Raw genomic sequence first — 21635 nt, forward strand, 5'->3', positions numbered from 1 at the left:
ATGTACTGACATAAAAATATATAGTGTATTTTATACAAATATAACTGATGCAAATGACAAAAACAAAGTTTAAGGCTGATGTCTCTATTCATTTTCACAGAAGCAAAGCAGCAGATGTTATAAATAAAAACAGTTAACAATGATATAGAATAGAATATATTAAAAACCGTTATTGAACGACATAGGCCTATTCTTATAGGGTACACAGACAAAACAGTCGGAGATGCGTTTATGCATTTTTTTTTTTCTATTTTACACATTAGTAGTAAATCAAGACTTCGCAAGTTCTCTTGTAAAATAAAATAATAATAAAAAGCATGGAATAAACTGTGTACAGAAAGCGAGTAAAGAACTCTCAAAATTAGGCTACTAAAAAGGTCAGTTTAATTTCGCAAAAACTCCCGTTAATAAAAAATCTGACTACACTGCACAATTAATCGCTTACACTGCATCTTTGTTGTTTATGATGAATTCGGTGCTTGCACATACACCAGTCAGGCTCGATCCAGTCACTACAGATCCAGTCATTCCCGAGCCAGTCAACCCTGCCCCAGTCATTTCCAAGATGGCCAAGTTGGCAGCTATCCAGTCAGTTCCAGTCAATTAAAGCCATCTGGTGTCATAAATCATCTCTGTCGTTGTGAACAGAGAACAGCGCGTCCCGCAGGAGTTCAAATACACTGTCGCATTTTAACGTGACAAACGACTCTAGTAAATTGCCCAAGCTTTTCATTCAATTCTAATGGCGTCTCTAGCTTCACAGAATATGACAACGGCAGATACAAGATATAAGTGTGATGTGATACTGACCATTTTATGACATACTGGTTGATACAGAGAATTCTAGACAAGTGTCCGAAATCAATATGGGTTATTCAAGGATAGAATCTTAAATGGATAGTTCACCCGAAAATGAAAATTCTGTTACCATTACTCACCCTCATGTCAGAAAAAAAAAAAAAATGTAAGAACCTTTCAGTTGTTAGAGTACTTTTACACTAGTCTCACTAGCCTTTTTGGAGCTTGAGACTTTTGGACCCAATTGACTATAATTGTATGAAAAAAACAGCTTTCTTTTGTGTTTTGCAGAAGAAGAAAAAAAGAAAAACATGACGGTGAGTAAATTTTGACAGGATTTTAATTTGTGTAAACTACATTTTTGGTAACATTCTACATATTTTTGGTTGCCACTCTAGTGGAGACAACATGTAAAAACTGGGGGCTGAGTGTTTCCAGCTTGCCTTTGGAGACTATAAACACCATCACTCACCACGATCAATCACTCTAACAGTGACTGCCCCCTGCATTACCCGGGGTCACTGCTTGACAACATATGGTTTTACCCAAGCAAACGATTTGTCAAATTCAATGAATGGCCATCATCTGTAGGGGGATGCTACGAGCAATTCTGCTTAACTTGCAGCATAGCATGGTCTCCTGACTTCAGGGTGGGTGACAATCGTCTCTGTTTCCTGGCACTCCCACATGATTGGGTACTTTATTTTGTCATCGAGCGAACGGCCAGTGACAATTTACTGCGTGACTTGGGAGAATGGATTGGCAGCGTTTTACAAAAGTAGATTGTGTGCTCTCAAATGCATCTCTCTGCATGGCGGTCTCTTTTCTGTCAATGACAGGATGAGTTACGTTGCACCAACAAAGGCATTTCAGCTTGAATGCTTGCAGACTTTCACATAAAAAGTATTTTAAAGGGACAGAAGACATTTGCTAACATTTGTTTTTTTAAAGAAAGCACTGACTTGAAAACATATTGCAATAAATGTTACCTTTTTGCACATGTACTACCATTACATTAATGGCTTACCATGGTACATAAATATGGTAATCAACTGACTTCACACACTAACCAAAAGGTAACAAAAAGTACCATGGTATTACCACTGACTTGTAATATGGTAACTTCAGTATTATTTGAATTATTTTGAGTACCATGCAAAAATCATGGATATGAAAATGGCAAGCAATTGTCTTCACGCTAGGCAAAGAAAAAGAAAAACTGCCATGATATTACCATGTTTTTTTAACATTGCATCATGGCATTACCATGTAAATACACTGGTACATGAATCTGATCACTGAAGCCAGGGTATGGATATGGTAAGACTTAATTACCATGGTGGATATCAAAGCAAAAAGAAGACCATAAGGTAAAAAATAAAAATAAAACAAAATAATGAAAATATAATATAATAATGTTTTAAAGGTATAATGCAGAATATAAATGCACATTTTTTCAAGAACATACTGTATAAAACTATAAACTGTTTTTAAAATTGCAAAAAGATGCAAGGTGTATAGATTTGTTTTGAAATGCGCAATGAAAACTGCACAATTTAAAATATGCCCACTCTATTTCTGGTCTTATAAAAGCTTAACTGTGTATTAAGTGTTTTTTCTCTCTGTCTGTCTGTCTGACTAGCTGCCTCCGGTGAAGCAGTCTTTTTCACCCTCCTTTTTATTTCTTGTTCCCTCCCATTTTCTCTCTGGAGATGTTAAAATTGTAGGCTAAACAAGAGCCGAAGGGCCTAGGCAGTGCAGTGTGGGTGTGCCAGGATGAGAGTGGTCCTTCAAGCGAGCATGTCTGCCGCTCACCCAACCCCTCTCCTTCATTCTTATTCTGCTGCTCTCCCAGAGATGCAGAGACTGACGGGGCAGCATTTCAGCTTAATGTCCTCTATTTTTCTATCTCTCTCTTCCCGTCCCTCATGTCTGTTGTCGGCTTGACATCCATTCATCTATGGGATGTGTGTCTGAACTGAGGATTGTGCAGCTACGTCTGAGGATTAGCTGGGTATCTGTTTTGCACTGCGCATGAGAATGTGTGTGTCTTTGTGTGTGCAAACGCTCTCCATTAAGAAGCTTTATTATTTTCAGGCAGATTATTAATTGGTTTGCAGCACTGCCAGAAGGTTCTGCAGGGGTGTATTTCTGGAGTTTGACAAGTTATTTCTTCTAAGAATGTGTGTGTGCTTGACTGTTACTTCAGTATTTTAAAGCCTTATTGAGCACAATTCATCAGCAAACATTATTCTAAAGAAAGAAAAGCATCATTTTGAACCTGATCTGAATAAATTTCTGAAACAATGTTTCTGATTTTGCAATAGTGATGGAAATTTTGATTCTTTCAAGAGATTCGTTCATTTTCAGTTCATTCACCAAAATGATTCGTTCAGATTCGTTCACTGATTCGTTCAGTGACCATTTCTTCATATTACATAAATACGCCAGCAGGTGGCGAAAAAGAGTGTCTTAAGTCAACGAACGTATTTACTTGTTACAAAAACCGATTTGGCTTTATTAAATAAATAAAGTCTAAATAAGTTGTTCAGATGACCAAAGCACAAGGTTTTCGTGAGTTATGTTCTGTATGCTAAATATGAATATATAAACAAGCGTATGTGCACAGTACCTATAACTGCGCTTTGCATCTGCTTTCTGCTGATTGCTGATCGAGATTGACATGCTAAATGGCCGACTGACCAGGTACACTCTCATTCATTTCGTTCACGAACGAGATATGTACCAATTCAGTCATTTCATTCACGAACGAGATGTACCAGTTCATTCAACTCGTTCAAGAACGACATGTACCAGTTCGGTCATTTCGTTCACGATCGAGAAGATCTCTCGATCACGTTCAGACTCAAAAGAAACTTGTTCAGTGAAGGGCGTATTCGTTCACTACATTCAACAAATCACATGCTCCGTCACATCTCAAACTCGAAGGCTATTGGCTCGAGGTTTAGTCATTCTTTGACAGGATGAAACAGTCCACAGAGCTACCCGGTTCACTGATCTGCGCATGCGCTGCCAATAGCGCCGCGCTGCTCTAAAGGGAGGAATTTCAGTGAACGAGAAATATTAGTCAATGGATTACGTGAACGATTCGTTCACCTAAAAAATTCGTTCAAAAAGAACGATTCGTTCACGAACGAAACATCACTATTTTGTAACCAATGCTACACAGGCATGGAAAAATTATATTAACCAGCAAGATTTTTGTTGTTATGTTAGCATGTTGCAATTCAGTTGTTATGAGGTGGACGCCTATTGCTCCAAGCCAAAAGCGCCCAGCAAAGTCACTAAAAAATGCTTGGTTCCCTCTTTGAATGTAATGGATCTATGATATTTTTGGCAGCTTTGCTGTGTTAAAATGTTAAACTCCTGTTAAAATCTGTACGTATTCTTACTTATTTCTAAGTAATTCTTAAAAAAATTAAATACCTAGAATTAAACTGCCTGACAAACGGCAAGCGGCAGACCAGAAGTTACCAATTTCCGATGGAAAGTAGTTCAGGAGCTGTGTGGAGTTCCGATCATATGCGTATATGGACATTTTTGATCCGATTTGAGCATCGGGTGTGTTAAAATAATTAATTAAACTTCTGCGGCTAGACCGTATCTGACCGCCCGACCGGATGTGATGCATTCTAATCAAAACCATGAGCGAGAATTTAGAAATACACATTTTTTTTCCACTTTAACATTATTAAGTAAACACTATTTTGTAAAATAACAGTTATGAATATTTATGACAGAAATAATTATTTCATAATTATTAAATCATTATTTATGTTGATTAGCCCCAGAAAACCTACTATGTTTTTATTAGGGGAGTCATTTGTTTTGCATGCATATATTCATACATTCATTCTTTAAAATTTTCTTTTTTACCATATGATACACGACGAGTTGCTTCACGACAAATTTGAAAGTTCTGTGCGACTGCCACTAGGGAGGGGGGGGAAATGTGACAATCGTATCCAAATGTCGGAGACAGTGGAAAGGCGGCTTTAGGGATTACACTCTAGAAACAACTATCATAGCCTATTCTCACAAACCATTCAAATCCTAATGGATAAAATTAAATCCCATCCTATACTTTATTTCCCTCTGAATACTCTTTTACGCTATATGTAACACTGATATAGCGTAAAAACTAACAGTGCGGCAAATCTAAGATTAGTAGTAATGTAATTATTTTTGAACAACAATAAAGTACATAGTTATGTGTTTAGTAAATATGTGTGGCACTTAGTATAGTTGTGAAATCAGAGCCAAACTCATCTTTTTCCCCATATTTTCTCTGCCAAATCTTCCAGCCAACTGTACTAATAACAAACAGAAATCATATAGCCTCCCTGCTTAATTAAGTTGTCTTAATACCACGTTTATTTTAACATGATATGTTAATATGTTCCACTTGGCTGCATAAGACACCAAGAGACCGCAACTCTCTTTTGTTTTGAACATTTAATGAGGGGGAACATTCCTTCTTTACTTGCTGGTGGAGCTACAGCAGGGAATATGATAAAAATCCAACTGGGAGGCTTCACACAGCAGAGATAACCCTGCAGTTAGCTTTCTGTACTCTGAATGACTAATTCTAGACAACAACCTCGAGAAGAGTTTCCTACAACAAGCTCATACAAGAATGCTCCGGTATGTTTCCTTCAGTACTTCAAAAAATAACAAGCAGGAAGTTGAAGGATGATCTCAGGCTAGAACATCTAGATTTCGTCTGTGGAAATATTCTGTGTATGTCAAATGTTTTATTGTTTTCGTAGTGCACTGTGGTTTCAAGGCAGCTGACAGTTCCATTCAGTGTCATTTAAGAAGGAAGTCAATCTTTTACCAATGTTTGCTGTCTTCTTCACCTGTCTCTCCAATGACCTTCACTGCTACGGTAAAACGTCCCTCCAGACTCTCCAACTCTGCATTAATAAAAACAGTTCCGACTGCCAACAACTCTCTATCACCCAACTGTCTCTAGAACTGCTTCCAGGATTCAATCCAAATAGCTGAAGCAAAGAGTATTGCAACAAAGTCTGAATGTCTACTGTTTTGTGACAGCATTAATGACACTTAAAAAATAAGAGATCTTTAGAACATCTTTGTATTACCATCCAATTGTAGTGATGGGGAAAAATGCTAAAAAAAAATAAATAAAGAATATCCATGCTGTTACAGTCTGGTCTTTGAACTGGTTTCACAGGTTCACCAGTGTGGTCTTGCTAGTGAATCTGGTTTTTCCTATAACATCTGCTGACCAGCCATGATGTTTTTTAGCAAGTGAGTGGAAAGCAAAGCCACCAAAGCCAATTTAAAAGAACTGACAGAACTGATTGCAAACATATCATTGTACACTAATTGTTCAATGTTCATTTTCTTTCTATGAATTCCAGCCAAAGGAAGTCCAGCCATACCTTCAGCCTTTCAGAAACTCCATCAGTCACACTGATGGTGAACTCCTCCACCTTGGGAACCTTCAGCTTGGCCTTATTCTTCTGTTCAGTCTGATACTCGGTTCGTGTCTTCACCACCACCTGCGAAGAGAGTGTTTATCCATCAAAACGACAGTTTGAATTAATGTAAACAGTAAATTCCCTGAGGGTTTGATAACTGTACCATGAAGCCAGTAACTTCCGATCAATAATAACCATAATCATGTTAGGCCTTCCTCATGATAAAACGTCATGCTGGTTTTTAAATTGCTCAAAATCACTGATCTCACAGACATGCTGAGGTAAGCAGGACTTCCAGTAACGTTGTCATAATTGGCCTTACCAAAATCAAAGCCTATTCCCACAACAGCACTCAGTCATGGCAAATCAGACAGGGTAGATCACATTGCATCCCAGACGATGAAAAATCCTACTTGAAATACAAACGGATTATCAAAAATCTAATTTTAATCTGGTTTCAAACCACATGAGTATGTGGTTTAGGTAGGGTTTATAAAAATTGGATTTCAAGTGTTCAAATTTCAAGCGGATTTGAGTTGGATATGCCAAAAAACATATTTCTTGAATTGCAATTTAGTGAATTCCTCGTCCTGTCATTCAATTTAAATTCCAACTAATGAACTGAGAGGGCGCAAATTCGAAACTTAGAATTTTGCCCAACCTTCGCGGAAGGTGAGATGTGTGGTAACAGATGGAGGAATGACACCTCTAGATGATTACGTCTCAGTATTGACCTCGGTTCCTGCCATCTTGATTTCTAGAAACCCTGAGGTTGATCAAGTCTAATGCCCTGTAGACCACTGGATGAAGCTCAACCACTTGTCATGAACTCTGCAATTACTGCTTATCTGTCTCCTTCCCAAACCCTCTGACATTTCATTTTCCCCCTGAATAGCCATCTTGTCTGCTTCCATTTCTCTCTCCTTCTCCTGAGCTATGTGAGGTTATCGCTGGGATTGTTATTCCGTTTTTCCACTCCCCCAGAATGCAACCTCTGCCTCCATGCAAGGTTGCGCATTGTCTTTTTTACTGCTGATTCAAGCCATCGATAGTGTCAACACCAGGGACTACTCTGGATCAGACTAGATTGATCCTCTCCAATATAAGTGTTGTACTGATATGCTGGTATGACAACCTATTTGATTGAAAAATGCTCTGAATAATGATGAGATGGTGATGAAATGCAGCTTGTGATTTGCATGCAATTAGCAGATGATAAATTCGGTAGTCCGATGATAATGGAGTTGTTTCGAAATTCCGGATAACAACAAGACAACCTGGCCAAATGCTTCCATATGTAAGTCCCCCTGGGAAAACAGACTTAAAAGCTGGGGGGGGGGAATGAAAAGAGCATCTGCAGTGGTACCAAAACTAGATGCAATCCTTGCAACATTACGTCTCAAATATCAAAAAATGAAATCCATATTTTTTGTTCTTCAGTTATGGTGTCAAATAACTGACAAAAACTCATTATTGTATTCATTTAACGAATCTACACACCTCATTACAGTAAATAAACCTAATTCTTCAAAGATTGTGTTCTTAACTTGGCTCATGTAAAATAAATAATGCTAAATCAGCTTTCAAATCATTTGCAGTCATTACTGCCTGATTGCTATCTGCAGACCTCTAGAGAAAGATAATGATTTCCCGCAGGGCTGATCCTTGTCCTGCTTAAACACTTTAATGTCAGCATGAAAAATTAATGGTTATTACATTGTCCAAGTTTAGGTGACAGAATTGTATCAAGTGCATGGATTACAGCAACTTCAGATGCTATGATTCTCTGCTTAAAATAATTCTACTTTGCTTTCGACCATGCAAACAAATTATTCAATTTTTTATTGATTTATTGATTTATTACTTTTGATTCTTACAATCACAGAAGTATTAAGTTGGTAATTTAAGTACCGCACTGGATTCAGCATTATTGATTAGTTACATTTAAAAAAGTGTACTGTGCTTATCATTAGACTTATCAACAGTCTTTGAATATACTCTTGAACTGACTGACATTATACATGAAGCTATAATTAGTGATCTTCTTTTCAAAATATAATTGGGCATATTTGAACAAAATGCTTTCAAATAATTTGTACAAGACAAATTCAGTCATCTTTCCGACTGAGGCTCAGGGCCATTCTGTTAAATTACTATTCTCTTTCATCTTACAAGAAAATGTCATAATTACAATCTCATTTTTGTTAATTAAATAAGAACTATTTTGAAGTATTATGTCATGTAAGCAGGGCAGGATCATTGTCCTGCAAGGCCTCAGAGCACACGTCTTTGGAAATAAACATTAACTGACCTTATCCAAGATCTCTTCAGGAACCTATTGAAATATAGCGGTCTAGAAAAAATAATTAAAAACCAGTATTTTTTGCTTTTATCCTCTTCATATAGTAATTCTTGCCTACCACTCACAATTGGAGCTAAAAAGTGAAGCTGTAAAATAATATAAATATTAGTTTTCTAATAATATTAAGTAATATTATTTCTAATAATTTCTAGTAATATTAAGTTTTCATTGCACAACATTTTAGTCCACAATAATGATCAAGTATACATAAAACCCTAAATTGCATAGTCTGAGAGCCACTAGTTTTTACAAGAGAAGAAAAAAGGCTCACCAGGTGACATAGACATGTTAATAATCCAACACATCCTCTTCACCTCTGAGCTGGCATTAAACAGAGGATGCAGCCTCCATATGACATCTGAGATAAAAGATAAACTGGCTTTTTCTCTTTGTCATGCAGGCCAATAAAGGATTGGGGAGGGGGTGGGCGTGGGGTGCTTAGGCTTGCGTGGCGGGCTGCGCGCTCCTTAAAATATGATCGCGTTCCCTTTTGTTACTGGCCACTTCAGTTAGCAGGTGCAAAGAATGATTGCGCCTTCCTCAGCAGAATCCCAAATGAGGGCTGAAGCACCACTCACAGAAAGTGTCACAGCTCGCACCCTAAAGCACACTGGTTGGCAACCCAACCTTAAAAGCAGAAGATTGTACCGACATGTTTGGGAAAAACAGTGAAAGCTTATCATATTAAATGAAAAACAAGAACATAATCCAAAGATAAAATGAAAGGATAGTGTAATAAAAAAAACAGCCTGACAATTTAAGTTAACACATAGGGTTAATACAACATTATGCTTTCTAGGCGTCAGTACCATTTGACATTTTGCTATGTGACAATAGGTGAAGGTTATATTTTTCTGACCTGACAAGAGGCATGGTAATGTTCTATTATATAAGACCTGAAAAACAATGTCCCTTACCTTGTCTGGGGCTTGGTACTGAAGATTAGTAACATCCAAGGGCGTGATGAGGGGGACGTTCTGAAAGCCGTCCTCAACGCTAACAGCTTTTGCTCCTTTTTCTTGTAGATTACTCCCCAGTTTAACCATCTTTAAAAGATTATTTCACTTTTCACCAGCCTACAAATGTAGAGGATTTAAAAAAAACACTTGTAAAATAGCATTTTAAAATATTCCAGCCTGGCTCCATGTCAAATATCGACCACCTTTAATAATAAAACAAAAAATCTATACACCTCTGGCACATCAATGAACCATGCAGAGCTACATCACACCTTATAAATCAAAGCATTAGGTAAACACCTCACGCGTGTCTGTCTGATGTCAACCCGAATGTTTTAAAATACACAAACGTTGCGTTTCTAAACAAAAGTAAAGGATTGTGCATTGATCTTTAAGATGAAAGAGAAAAAAGCACCGCACAGCTGAACTATATTGTTTAAAATCCAGGTGCCGAAACATCAGCCACAGAGCAAATAAAGCACCCGCGCCCCTTTTATGGCTGGTTTACCAGTCACAACAATTTATCTCCCACCCAAACACAACACGCAAAAGATGAAAAGATGTTTTTAAACACGCACTCACCAAACGCGGTCGACTTTCACGCTTTAAACGGGTTCAAAGACAGTTTCAATTCGGCTTGTGGATGAGGGCAGGTGAAGCGTCGAGATGGAGATGCTGTATGTGTGTGTGTGCGTGAGTGTGTGTGTGTGCGTGAGTGTGTATGTGTGCGTGGCGCTGATGCGAGAGATGCAGATACTGGCGGCCTCACGCAGCATCCAAACCCTCACTTACACTCAAGCCACTAGGGGGGATCTAAAAGAAACCCTACATTTGCTTTGCCCGACCCTTGCAAAGCCTGAAGCTCAATCCCTACCCACAACATCTGACTTGTTTGCCATCTAGTGAAAAACTGAGAGAAGTGCAGTAGCATTTTCATTTAGGGTACAATATCAGCATGTTATGTAAAATAAAGCAGCATGAAAGGAACAGTCTTTATAACAGGCCATAGTTCAGATTATAGCCTGTAGTTCCGATTCTACATTTTTGATCGGACAAATAAAATGACTAAACAGACACCTAAGAACGTCTATTTTATATTAGCCTTATTCGTCAAGTTGCTGCTTGCTTGGCAACCACAAACAGCTTGAGGGATAATAAATGATGTACCGGGATTGTCTATTGCGATACTTACAAATGTTACAAATTTATGTTAAATTAGGCCTAGATAACACATGTTATCATTGTACATTTTTGTTTTAGGCCTATATAAACAATAAACCACTGGGGTCTGAGCATTACAGTGATTTTAACACGGGTAAGGGAGTTTTAGACAGCTTTTTGTGACCGCTTTAACACCACCACCAACAATAATTATTATAATTAATATTATTTGGGGGTATTTATGTGGCAACATCATTATGATAAATATGCAATGCTAATTAAACAATTGCATGTTTCAACAATAATATCATAATAAATTGGTCTATATGTTCGAAAGAGAAGATCTTTAGTTGCCAAACGAAATACAAAATTGAACTGATTTGTCACTAAGCATCCAATCAAATTTTAGAAACACAACTGTTAGAATAGTATTTGCTTACAATATATGTTGTGCAAGCCCACCAATTTAAACCAGTTAAAACGTATTTATAGCATAATTAATAATATAGTTATAGTTATATATAGCCTAACAGTATAAGTAGTAGCTTAAATGAGAATAAAGAATAGAATTCTTCTATAGTCTGTGTTTAATTTGTGTCCTGGCTAGTGCCAAATAAAATCAGCGCACTTCTGGGTTTCATGCGCCAACAAAGCAACTGCTTTTTACTAACTCTGTTTTTGGAATAGGCTACTAACGGATTTGCATACATAGGGCCTACTCAATTTCATCTCCAGCCACGAGGGGGCGTGAAGCATTATATATTTTATAATACCTACCATTGAACTAATCATGTATAGAGGCACCCATCCCAATTTAAAAATGATTGAAGGTGGATGGGGTGTAACACCAACAGTGATTTTACACGCTTGTTAAATATTGTAGCTACTTGAAGTACACACACACACACACACACACACACACTATCCTATGTAAAAAAATGCTTAGTGTCCATCTAGATTTTTGTTGAAAAAGAGAGGCTTTCTGTTTGATAAAAGCACTGCACATCATTTTATTTTACATTTATTGTGCAGCTGTCACTCTTATGTGGACATTTAATTGTGCATTTAATAGCATCTTGGTTTTACAATTTTATCATTTACGATAAAGAAGAGTGTAGAACGAAACACTGCAGTGCACCGGTCTGTCATCTGTCAATGGATTATATATAGTGACACGCAAATGTACAATACCTATGTGACTGAAACCTTAAAGTGGAAATGAAGCAGTCAGTCAAGTTTACATTATTTAGGAAAATAACTTCGTGTACTTCAAATCTTTCAAGCTCCAATATTTCAAATTTTTTTTTAAAAGTACATTATAATACATTTTTATTTAAATGCAAATAGCATGCAATTAAGTTTCTGAAAACATTCAATTTACATTTAAGTAGATATATTCATCAAAGTGTTTTTGCCTTTCTGTACTAATGAATTTTCTTTTTTTAAAAGTATGCTGTGCTTCTTTGGGATGCCAGCAAAAATATGCAGGCTTACTCATCATGTAATTCCTTCTAAAGGGTGTGGCAATGATGTCACACGTCATGCACAGCTTCAACTGATAATCAATCTGTTTATCATCCAAATAATTCCAAATGAGTTCTGTGATTGAAACCTCTCACCAGTGAACCACCATGATCTACTTTTCCTGTCCCGCAGTCTCATGGGAAATAAATAATTAGACTGTGACCTGACTACACACAGTACGCAACCTTTGTTTCCAGAGTCTGAGATGAGGATTATCTCATCCCACTCTTCTATTATTCTACAGATCCTGTAGCTGGAGAGATATAAGGGAACAACTGAGGCATGTTCACTGTTTTATTAGGGTGGATCATCGTCATTACCTCAGCCTGATGGCATCGACCACTGTGAAATCTAGACAAAGACGTTTCACTGAAACAGTGCCACACTGATCTATTACAGAAACGTCACCTGTAAAATTATAAAGCAAAGAAATTGCTGATCTCCTGTGGAGTATCGAGTGAAAGAAGCCAAGAATTGAATTAGTGGCTAATGATACAATCAGATTTGTGTTCGCCGAATTGAAAAATTGTGCTATCAAGCGTATACATTTCCCCAATCTGACATCTGCTTTTGATTTCGCTCTAAACATGTCAAATCATTTTTGTTTTTCTCATCTATCGGTTTGGAGAATACTGTAGAATTGACAATTGAAGACATTAATAAACAAGACACTGCAAAATGGGAAATCTACATGGGTGTCAAATACGGTTTATGTGAATATGAATAGAAGCGTTGAGAAAATGGATTTGCAACAAAATGACTTGTAATCCAAAGAACAAATAAAGCGCTTACAAGATCAAGTAACAAAGAACTGAATTTCCAATAGAACCATTCAGAGACAGCAGATGGTGCCACTGAGAACACAATAAATTAGAACATAAAACCTCAGGATATAAAAAACAAAAGAAATACACCCAGCGTTCTAAAGCAATGCAAATGGATAAAATTTTTTGTTTTTTTTCCCCCTGCAATGTGGTTACAGCAAAATTAAGTGTAAAACTGGCAGAAAATCCAGAGGTTGGATTCCCCGGCAGAATTCCTACTGGTCATTATGATTCATTTGAGCTGTGATGAGCCACTGAAAAAAATTCTAATGAATTCAGAGTAGCATCTGCCAGAATCTACAAGTGAAGCGCATACAGAGAATATCTAGAGAACGAGACTATTTCAGGCATTTATAACGCATTTCTAAAACATAACGCAAGAAATACAGGAGAGTCAGCGTCTTGTCACAGTTAAGTTTTATTCATTCAACATTTCACATTACAAATATTTAAAAATTATGCATATTGTTATAAATAGTTGGCTGCAAACAATTAAATAACATTAGATTTTTCTTTTTGTTTCACTAGCACTTACAGACCAACTCCTAGAATATGGACATTTCGTATAACATAACTTAATTAGAAAGAAAAATACAAAAATAGGAACTTATAAAGTGAAATGACAATAAAAATTAAGGTGATATCTTAAGTAAAAAAATGCTATTAATAAATACAACAACCTTCCCATACACAGTTAAAAACTATTGAAATTTTGCCATTAAGTAACATCGTTAACAGACAGATATTTAAATATTTATTTTCCTTCAGAAAATGTGAACCATATATTGTGGAGCACAATATAGCAATTAGTAAAAACTAGACACTTTAACATATTAAAAGCTTCACCTCAAAAATATAACAAAAATCTGATCAAAATTATAAAAATTAATTATACATTCCAATTAAAAATATACCAATAAACAGCTAAATACATTGTTGACCTAATAATTACAATGTAATCAATCACAGCAGCTTGAAATAAACAAAATAAGCAAATGAGCACAAAACCTTTAATGTTTTAAAAAATAACTTCAATTATTTATATTAGTACAAATAGTTTGATTTCTTTTCTTTTTTACAAACACCAGCATGAAAAGGATTACAATAACAGTAGAAAATGACTGTGAAAAACATATTAACATCTTCTTTAAATGTCGGCAATTAAAAATGGCATTAAAGAATTACATTGCAAAGAGTCTTTATCTGGAAAAAGTTCAAAAAAAGTATTGCACATAACAACTCCAAGTTAACTTGCAACATTTACCACATTCAAGTCTTCAGTTCCCCTTCCTCCAAACGGGTTTTGATTTACTTCAAACAGACAGTGGGGATGAAGTTCTCAAGTCTATTCAACAGCGTACTAAAGAAGATGCTTTCGTCCTGCACTGCAAATTCCTCCAATGACATTTAGAGTTCTTTTTTCACGTGTGTGTGTGTGTGTGTGTGTGTGTGTGTGCGCGTGTGTTTTTCCGTGCATCCTATCGATACTGGATTATGGGGAAGGTATAGAGAATAACATGGGAAGGGTGCAGGGTGTGGGGTGGCCTTACATGAAAGGTTTAGAAACATCTGGTGCACAACCACAACGATTAATTTCAATAGCTAATTCATGTACGTCTTTTTTTTTTCTCATCATGCATGCTAAGGATTACAATAGGAACTAGTTGACAGTTCAAGAATATATATTTTCAAATGTTAAAGTATCTAAACATCAAACATCCATTCTTGTGATACGAGGATCAGCCTAAACATGAACCAGATTTAGCATTCTCCTTATATTATAAGTTTATATTCCAGCTATGGAGAGGAAACCAAAAAGACGAGGTTCTCTTTTAGCCATTTTGCGCAATATTAACATGAACGACAACGTGTTCTTGCCATGCTGCTGTCAGATCATTTCCGAATCTAGGGTTGCCATTAAAATCTAGTGTACAAGAGCCAAGACCTTAAACAATATACACTCTGATCTCTCCTCTGCAGATTTGTCGCGTAAACACAAGTGCGTGCTTAGTTGTAAAGATTCCTCAGCATTGAAATGTATAAAAAAAGCATAATTGAAAATAATATATATTAAATTCACTCAACATTTTTTTCTCTTAAAATGAAAATTTCCATATATGCAGATCTCTCAGTAACAAAAGTACAAAAGCTACCTTTCACAATGTGAAAAATTGAGGTATTGCAAAAAGGAGTTTTTTTTTTCCATTTCGTGAAAAATGTGCCTAAAATGACTGTTGAAAAAAAAAAAAGTACTTAGAAAAGTAGTGCATAATAAATGTTTATATGTGCATGACAAAATAATTTAGCTAGAAAACACTGTACCAAAAATCAGCAGGCCATGTATAAAATAATCATCTGGTTTTTTTTTTGCTATCTCATTAACAGCAAATTCTTCAAAAAGTGTTTAACTTCGAAAATGTTCAACCAACCAGCTCAAGTGACGGCGAGAAAACCACCAAGCCGACACGAGGATAAATTTCTCACTAGTGTATCAAGTCTTAATTGATCACTAACTCCCTGACGTTTTTGCGCTAGTCGATTGAACGTTTTTGCGCTAGTCGATTTAAATGCCGTAAATCTACCGAATTGGATATCCTGATGCCTGGCGTAAACTCCTGACCATGCGACTCTTTCGGTTGACCTTTGGAAAGCGGGTAGACTTGCGAAAAAGGTTCAGTGGTTTTCACTAGTGTTACTAGGACTTTAACTGCATGCTGATCGATTCAAGGCCAATCTTTGGTTTGCTGGAGCCCATCTGGTCTTTATATTGAACGGGATGAGGACTGGGTCGGGTTGGGGGCAGAAATAATCAGCCAAAATGAAATCTGCAGGGCAAAAGAAAGGAAACCTTCATGGATTCGCAAGCTACTACACAGCCATCTTTGGTTCCCTAATGTCTGAAAGTAAAACCTCTTATGTTTCAGGTGAGGGCTGGGGGAAGGGGCCGAATGAGCGGAGAGATGCATGGACTACCTTCAGTTATGCTTCACACTCAGGCTGAGCGGGCACGGCTGCTGCAGGACAGGAGGTACATTGTTCGATCGTTCTTCCTCCCTTCTAAGTAGCTTTCACTGCTGTTCTGCTTGTACGTACACCTCTTTTCAGGGTTTTAGGCTTCTGGGGGCTGGGGAAAGGCTTAGGAGACGCATATTGCGAGTTAAAAATGAAAACGAAGGCTTGCTGCTAACAGCCTGAGAGAACGACGGCTGCTTCTTGCTAAGCTGGACCAGAAACGAAATCAAGTTCCTTGCATTCGAACCAGCTTGCAGGCAGACTACTGCAACTTTAACAACATACATTCCCCACTAGGATGCTGAATCTCGAATTCAAATCAGGAAGTGACAGAGCAGATTTTCTCAATGTGCCGTTTGCTGATGTCATTTCCTTTTTCTATGGTCCTGGGGGAAAGGGGAGCGGGCACGGCTGCTGCAGGACAGGAGGTACATTGTTCGATCGTTCTTCCTCCCTTCTAAGTAGCTTTCACTGCTGTTCTGCTTGTACGTACACCTCTTTTCAGGGTTTTAGGCTTCTGGGGGCTGGGGAAAGGCTTAGGAGACGCATATTGCGAGTTAAAAATGAAAACGAAGGCTTGCTGCTAACAGCCTGAGAGAACGACGGCTGCTTCTTGCTAAGCTGGACCAGAAACGAAATCAAGTTCCTTGCATTCGAACCAGCTTGCAGGCAGACTACTGCAACTTTAACAACATACATTCCCCACTAGGATGCTGAATCTCGAATTCAAATCAGGAAGTGACAGAGCAGATTTTCTCAATGTGCCGTTTGCTGATGTCATTTCCTTTTTCTGTGGTCCTGGGGGAAAGGGTGAGACCAGCTTGATTTTTTTGTTTGTTTTGTTTTAGTTTTTTTAAATATATATATTCGACTTAAACTAGCAGCTAAGCTTGAGGTATTAGTTTTCTTGCATGTCACAATGGAGATCAAATCCAGACAGCTGTTGTGGAATCAGTTGTTGTCATCAAGAAACATTAAAGATTAGCATGGTCTTAAATTACAAAGTGTACAAAAAAAAGAAAAAGAAACAGAGCGTCGAGAGAATTCACTTCTGTTCTCAAATCCCAAGCTTTGGTTAACAACTGAGATCTTAGACCACACATCTGCACTCTGGGCAGCAAAGAAATAAGTGCACTCTTCCCGCACCTTTTCTTTTCACGTTTGCTCCTTCGCCTTTCCGATTAAATTAAAACAGGACGTAATTCTTCCAATCGCGATGTTAGCAAAAAGCCAATTCTAAAGTCATGCAGATACTTACTGACAAATTATACTAATACTCAATATATTCACATCTCTGTGCACGTGAAAATGAAATATAATGGAGTTATAAAAAAATAGAGAGATGGATTCGACATTTTCTTTTTCTTCCTGAATCTTTTTTTTTGGATATTACTTTTTTTTATATATATTAAATGACAAATTAAAATCATATTTTTTTGTCTGTCTTTTTAAAATTAAACTAAAAAGGAACCAGCAACAGAAAAGTGCATTTATTTAGATGATGATTTTGCGACTCCTCTTAGCCTACTCTCCCCCTCCTCTCTTTCTCTCTGTCTTCTCCTGGCCTACCAGCTTTAGTTCCAGCGGAAGGAGATGTGGCGAGGTCTGTCGCCGCCTTCCTTGACCAGAGGCTTGTGGAACTCCCGGCCGGCACGTGAGTGGATGGCCGCCCAGCAGTATTCACAGTAATACTGGAGACAGGTCACGTTAGCGCAGAAGAAAGGAGCGAACTTGCCTCCGCAGCGAGTGCCCTGACATTCATCGCACAGCTGGTCATCCAAGACGTATGGCTTCACTTCCACCTGGGCCGAGAAAGATCAGCAGACTGTTACACGTGTGTTTTTGCACTGTGACATTATTTTCATAAGTATGGACAGTTGTCAGTAATTCCTATTATTCACAATATGAATTGTCATTACAGAAAAAAGTAAAACAGCAAATATCGTAATATTTTTAAGTTTTTTTCCCCCTATTAGTCTCTTTTTGTCCTCTTTTGTATATACTTTGTTCTGTTTTGTTTTGGTTTGTTTGGTTAAATCTTTTATTCAATTGATTGTTCAGTCAATTGCATATATATATATATATATATATATATATATATATAGGAACCAAACTCTTCAAATAGTCATGAGAATTAGGGAAAAACATTGTCATGAAAATAATACCAAAATTTAAAATATAGTTTATTTTTGACAACATGTATTTGACAGGTTTCATGGGATTTTAACATTGAGAACCATAACCTGAATATTTTGACCTTCAAAAACCCATCTTTCTTATTTTTTAACAAGTCCTGCATTGAAGAAACTCATTTAAATTGTAACTGAAACTATGCAAAACATGCATTTGTTCATCAGCCAAAAACATGTTGCAATGTCACAACTAGGGTTAGAGCATAGTCCAAAACTCTGCTTTTTGAGGCTTGCTGGATCAATGCCATTTCATGGAAGGGGAGTGTGCATGTGTGTTTTTTGTGGAAGTCAGCACTGACCCGTTTATCGATTTCTCCATGCTGCAGTTGTACAAAACGAGCACTGATAGCAGCAATGTAGCTCTGCTGATTAGAGAAGGCGACCCGCCCTGCTCCCTTGGGGTACTTCAGCTCTGGGTCTGTGTCGATGCCTGCGTAGCACACGCCACCATACAGCCTGTCCATGATCATCGCCAGCTCCACTGTCAGAAAGACAATATATTTAACGCTTAAATGTTTAGAAACATACACACCAGACTGCATAATTCTTTCTACCTCTTTCATGATCAAATAAAATGGCAACTCCCGATACATTTTTGAAAAGCTACTGTGAAAATAGTTTGTCAAGCTACAAACTATTAACAAGTTACAGTTTTGATACCCTTCTGATCAAGTAGCTATACTAACAAGATGTTAACACAAAGTTACTTAAAGAGCAGTACTTCTTAAATATGTCACAACAAAGTTAGTTTTTGGTCTCCTCCTAATAACTAAAGGTACAATAAAAATATTATTTGCTAGCAAGGAAGATGGTTCCACTAAAATAGTTGCTGAATGCAATTCCAGTACAGCTGGATTGACTTGTTCTGGCACAAAATAACCCTGGCTACTCTAAATCAGTTTTTAAGTAATCATGTATTTAATCTAAGTCAGTCACTAAAAAAACTCCATACCTGCACGAAGCGGACGTGGCACCCCACCCACAAATATAGTCTTCCTCGGGTCCAGGGGCTGTGATCCATCCATCACAAAGTCACTATCATTAAGATTCCATGGGCGAATCTGGACCTGTTACAAAACCACACGTCAACAAAATAAATGAAAAAAGAATCCACAACAGATAGCTAGTGTTTTCAGAGTTCAAATCTGCTAACAAATAAAAAATAGCAGGTCTTCACAGAACAGAATTTGAAAATGCAGCTGTTTAAGACAAAAAAAAGAGAAAATTCACTATAAAAATTGAGGTACAGTAGTGCAATTCATCCTTACAGGTTTGTCTTTAATGGTGGGGCTGGAAACGCATAAGTAGAGTTTCCCATCCTCCTCGATGCAGGCATCGATAAGGGCTTGAACAGAGCTCTCATCTTGAAACAAGAGGAAAGCGTAACCTTTGGAAAAATGAATTTCAGAGTTAGTAAGCAGTAGGAATGGCAAATTTTACATAATTTTTTTTTTTTTTAAATAGACACGATACCAAAACAACTCCTGTCTTTAAACATAATCAGTATCACCAACCTTAAGGGATAGTTCACCCCAAAATATATTTAATGAAATTATTTCTGTCCTATTGAAAGTCCATTCACACCAAAACCTTCAAGCTTCAAAAAGTTCATAAAGACACCACAAAAGTAACCCATATGAAATGAGCAGTTCAATCCAAGTGAAGAGACAGAGATTGTTTTATATGCCAAACAAATTCAATTTAGGCTTTTATTCACATACAAAATTGATTTACTGGTTGAGCATAACAGATATAAAGTGATGGTGTCTCTTCAGAAGAATTCACCGCTCGATTCACATGGATTACTTTTTTAAAGTGGAACGGACTTCAAATGGAGAGAAAAATCTCTCAGGTCTCCTTCACTTGTTTTTTTGAAGATGAACAAAAGTCTTATGGCTTTGGAATGACATGAGGGTGAGTACATGATGACAGAATTGTCATTTTTGGGTGAACTATCCCTTTAATTCAGTACTCAAGCACCATCATCGATGATCAAGCCAGCCACAACTATAATATTGGAATGTGCAAATTATGAAAATTACGGTTTAAAAATGCCCTTTAAAATGGTCAACTGATACTCTTAGCTCACCTTTCGGGGGGAAGTATGACTTGCTCTCTGCTTTGTGAGGCCAGTCCACAAACAGGTGCCCAAAACGGCGAAAACTAGCAGTTATCTCATCTAGGAAAGATAATATTGCAGATAAGAGCTAGTGGCTATCGTGGACACGGTTCCAAAGCCAAGAATGAACCTTGAAACCTGTTTTTGTTTTCATAAGCAGCAGCGTAGAGGTCACCCTAAATATGTGCAATACCTTCGTCTATGTCAGGGGGGAGGCCACCCACAAAGACTTTGCGAGAATAGCGCTCCACCCTCTCTCCGTTCTGGTGAGGGAAGCAGTGGGGGGAACCCAGGCCAGGCAGGCTCTGATCGCCTCTCTCCTCGTCTGGGAAGCCATCTTCCATCGGGAACAGGGATGAGTGTCCTGAGGAAATGGGAGAAGGCAGGAATTATTATCTGAGCCTTTCTCAGTGTTTAAACTATATTCCTGCACCACAGAGTAAAATGAATTAGGCTGATGGAATATTCTGAGCCCAAGAAATACTACTAAGACAGACAACTGCATCATCTTGGTGGTGCAATTTCGAAAGCATAGGGATTTCTGAATTATGGCTACTGTGGTCCTGTAATCAAACAAATTATAGCCCACGGTTTTGGCCCCATGATAAAACAGGTTATTTGCATATTCTACAGTTGTGTTAAAGCATGGATAATTACACTACTGTTCAAATGTTTAGGCTTGGTTAGATTTTTTTTTAAATAAATCTCTTATGCTCACCAAGGCTGCATGCATTTGATCAAAAATACAGTAAAACAGTAATAATGTGAAATATGATTACAATTTAAGGTAACTTTTATATACATTTAATGTAATTTCTGTGGTGGCAAAGCTGAAATTTCAGCAACAACTACCTCCAGTCTACAGTGCCACATGATCTTTCAGAACTCATTCTAATGTGATGATTTTGTGCTCAAAATTACTATTCAATGCTGAAGAGTTATGCTACTTAATGTTTTTGTGAACAATGTGATTTTGTTCAGGATTCTGTGAATTGAATGTTCAAAAGTACAGCATTTGTTTGAAATAGAAATATTATGAATGTCTTTACTGTCACTTTTTTTATCAATTTAACACATCCTTGCTAAATAAAAGTATTAACTTCTTAAAGGGGTCATATGATGCGATTTAAATTTTTCCTTTCTCTTTGGAGTGTTACAAGCTCTTGGTGCATAAAGAAGATCTGTAAAGTTGCAAAGAATAAAGTCTCAAATCCAA

The 21635-nt window shown here is 37.3% G+C and overlaps 2 protein-coding genes across 2 annotated transcripts in view; both read right to left on the bottom strand.

The window, feature by feature from the left end:
- LOC107713183 (neuron-specific protein family member 2-like) overlaps positions 1–10296 on the bottom strand; it is a 27041-nt gene extending 16745 nt beyond the window's left edge. The window contains exons 1-3 of the mRNA XM_016518618.1: positions 10170–10296; positions 9546–9704; positions 6228–6347 (exon numbers count right to left, since the gene is read on the bottom strand). Of these exons, the coding sequence (XP_016374104.1) occupies positions 6228–6347; positions 9546–9674 (249 nt within the window). The 5' untranslated portion in view covers positions 9675–9704; positions 10170–10296. The remainder of the gene's footprint in view (positions 1–6227; positions 6348–9545; positions 9705–10169) is intronic.
- A 4397-nt stretch (positions 10297–14693) lies between these two features.
- The window catches only part of LOC107713185 (cytoplasmic polyadenylation element-binding protein 4-like), a 38312-nt gene continuing 31370 nt past the window's right edge, over positions 14694–21635 (bottom strand). The window contains exons 7-13 of the mRNA XM_016518619.1: positions 20613–20783; positions 20390–20479; positions 19569–19687; positions 19253–19367; positions 18600–18781; positions 17678–17910; positions 14694–15327 (exon numbers count right to left, since the gene is read on the bottom strand). Of these exons, the coding sequence (XP_016374105.1) occupies positions 17683–17910; positions 18600–18781; positions 19253–19367; positions 19569–19687; positions 20390–20479; positions 20613–20783 (905 nt within the window). The 3' untranslated portion in view covers positions 14694–15327; positions 17678–17682. The remainder of the gene's footprint in view (positions 15328–17677; positions 17911–18599; positions 18782–19252; positions 19368–19568; positions 19688–20389; positions 20480–20612; positions 20784–21635) is intronic.

Source organism: Sinocyclocheilus rhinocerous, unplaced genomic scaffold, assembly GCF_001515625.1.
Source record: "Sinocyclocheilus rhinocerous isolate Xijiao unplaced genomic scaffold, SAMN03320098_v1.1 scaffold387, whole genome shotgun sequence".
NCBI classification, from domain to species: domain Eukaryota; kingdom Metazoa; phylum Chordata; class Actinopteri; order Cypriniformes; family Cyprinidae; genus Sinocyclocheilus; species Sinocyclocheilus rhinocerous.